At 31.7% G+C, this 3,106-nt stretch overlaps 1 protein-coding gene across 1 annotated transcript; it reads right to left on the reverse strand.

The window, feature by feature from the left end:
• Positions 1–263: 263 nt before the first annotated feature.
• On the reverse strand, positions 264–1,848 carry LOC129438221 (olfactory receptor 1M1-like). Its single transcript, XM_055196857.2, has one exon. The coding sequence runs from the start codon at positions 1,816–1,818 to the stop codon at positions 856–858; it is 963 nt and encodes a 320-aa protein (XP_055052832.2). The 5' UTR covers positions 1,819–1,848; the 3' UTR covers positions 264–855.
• Positions 1,849–3,106: the final 1,258 nt, after the last annotated feature.

The raw sequence follows: 3,106 nt of genomic DNA on the forward strand, positions 1-3,106 counted from the left end.
AACATTACTGATGTGCATCTTGAGACAAAACAATTGCATTTATATATGTTAGGAAAAAACACCCAAATAAAATAGATTTTATTACAAGTAGAATAAAAAATGGGGGGTATGACTGTACAAAGATGCCATAATATGCTTACAGACTAATCTGTCCATGTTTTAAGGAAAATACAAAGTAGGAGAGGACAAAATAATAATTTATTTGCAGCAACAAACATCAAATTTGAAGTACAAGATCCAGGGTCTCTGTTGCAGTGTACTACTACACTGTAAAAAATGTCTGTAGAAATTACAGTATAAATGGGTATTACTGGCAACTAGCTGCCAGTAACTTACTGTAGATTTTACATTTATGTTATTTACTGGCAACATTTTGTTCAAAGTTAAATGAACATGAAACATTTTCAGACTTTACCTTCTACAGTAAGTTACTGGCAACCAGCTGCAAAATTACAGCAATTTTTTTTTACAGTGATATTGCAATATGTGTTGCTGCAGAATGAATTGTAACTTATTTTACAAAATAACTTCTGACAAATGCATTAAGTTATATATAATAAGCATGCAATTGACAGTCTGTTTATCAGTGTGTTTATTGTTGCTGATGTATATTACCATATGTAACAATGAAGGTTTATAACAGAGATACAGTCTGCATTACAGTCATACCAGTTGCAATAAGATATTAAACTTAAATCATCTAATGTGAATAAATAATTAGTCTTTGCTTTTATATACCATGCCTATGCTTTATTTTCACATCAAGACACTATTCCTGTTTCACTTAATAGCATTTATCACAAAATCATCTACAAAATGCTTTAAGTCTTAATAAACAAAAGTTAGTAAGAGGAATCATTTTGTAATTAAAGCAGACCTTTTGTAAAGCACTTTGCGAATTACTTCTTTGATTTCAGCTGTGTTTAAAACATAAATTAAAGGATTTAACATTGGTGGAATCACAAATGAAAGAGATGTGCTGATTATTCTGTCATTAGGAGGGAGAGAAAACATTAATGCAGCAATGTAAGCACCTGAAACGGGGAGGAAAAAAGTTCCTACAAGCATCATGTGGGAAGCACAGGTCTTAAGGGCCTTAAATCGTCCTTTCCAAGATGTAATTTTACTTAAGGAAAGAAAAATGCATACATAGGAAAGGACTACAATGACCATTGGTGCTATAACGTATAAAACTGTGACAACTATTGACAATTGGTGATTGATAATGTTGTCATTACTTGCTAACATATACACAGGTCCATGATCACAAAAAAAACTTTTTATCACATTGGATTTACACAATTTAAGTCGAGTGATCAACATCACAAGAGTGCCTATCACAAATGCGTTAAATGCCCATATAGCTGAATACATTAAAAGCATTACAGTATTATTCACAATGTTATGATATCTTAGAGGTAAGCAAATTGCAATGACACGATCAAATGATAGGGCAACCAGTATGAAACACTGCATACCACTAAAGAAGAAAACAAAAAACATGTTGGCTAAACAAGCATTATAGGAGATGTACTGTGATTCAAAAACAAACATCCTCATCATGTTAGGAATCAGAGCATTAGTTGCACCAATGTCGGCCAGAGCCAAATTAAACACACCAATGTACTTTGGGCTGTGCAGACTCCTGTCAAGTGCTATAATGAGAAGAACTGTAGAGTTCCCAATTACAGCAATAATGTAAATGCAAAATAAGAAAATATAGAAATAGCGGCTGTATGGTATACCTGAAAGTCCAGTGATGAAAAAGTATTCAGGATGTGAAACATTCTGGGAAAAATTGGCATTTATGGAATTCATGGTAAATTTGCATTTACATATAGCTTTCTTCCCAAGATCTGAAACAAAAATGAACAAAAGAGCAAAACATTTACATGACATTTATTTACAACTCTCCAAATCCATTCTTAAAAAATGTACAAACTACTATTATTTACTTCAATCCTATACTGTAACTTACATCTGAATGTTTCTTGGCTTGACTCGATTTTAGATGCTTCATTGAATTGTGTCCCTGTTTCAATGTTTTGGTCTTATATATAGTGACATTCTCATAAAGGAACATGATTGAAGGGATGGATTTCAAAACTCCACCTTTTCCGTATATCCTTTTGAGTGGTTTGAATTACTTGCTATTTAGTTAGTAATAAACATTGTTCCTTCAAATAATTTAACATAACTTCAATAAGTTATCATTATGAGATTGAAAGTAAAATGAAAAATGAAAATTCTGTAATCATTTACTCATCTTCATGTTGTTCTAAACCTGTATGATTTTTTCCCTGATGAAAACAAAAGAAGATATTTTGAGAAATGATGGTAAACACACAGCAGATAGTGAACATTGACTTCCATAGTAGGAATAAAAAATGATGGAATTTAATGGTTACCGTCAACTGTGTGCTTACCATCATTTATCAAAATATTTTCTTTTTAATTTATTACAATACTTCCAAAATATTTTTTCCTACTATGGAAGTCTATGGTCACTATCTGCTTTGTGTTTACCATCATTTCTCAAAATATCTTCTTTTGTGTTCATCAGGAAAAACAATCATACAGGTTTAAAAACAACATGAGGATGAGAAAATGATGACAGAATTTTCATTTTAAGGTGAACTATCCCTTTAATAAAGTGTTCATTTGTAACTAAGGCATAGTTCTGGATTAACCTTGTCCTGGAAACTGCCCCTCTGTGTTGTATTGTTACATGATCTTAATTAATCCTTATGGATTTTATCATAATAGCATCCTGAGATTCAAAGTTAATTAAATAAATTTGACTTGTGAGAATTCAGTTTCTACTTCTTTATCAAAATCTGTTTCCTATAGAATTATGAGAAACTATGGCGTTATGCTAATAAGTTATAAAAGTGTTATCATGTAAATATTTTCTGTTTTTTTTGTCAAACTGATCAACAAACAGTCACTTTCACTGAACTGCAATTTCTTAATTTAGCACCACAGGAAGTTGAATTCCACCCAAACGGAAACAAACAGTGCAAACATTACAAACTCATGACAGTGCTCATCAGACAAATGAGGAGGATGAGGTGAAATTGAAATGGATGTAAAAGAGAGAGAGTGA

The sequence above is a fragment of the Misgurnus anguillicaudatus genome, chromosome 24, assembly GCF_027580225.2.
Source record: "Misgurnus anguillicaudatus chromosome 24, ASM2758022v2, whole genome shotgun sequence".
NCBI lineage: Eukaryota > Metazoa > Chordata > Actinopteri > Cypriniformes > Cobitidae > Misgurnus > Misgurnus anguillicaudatus.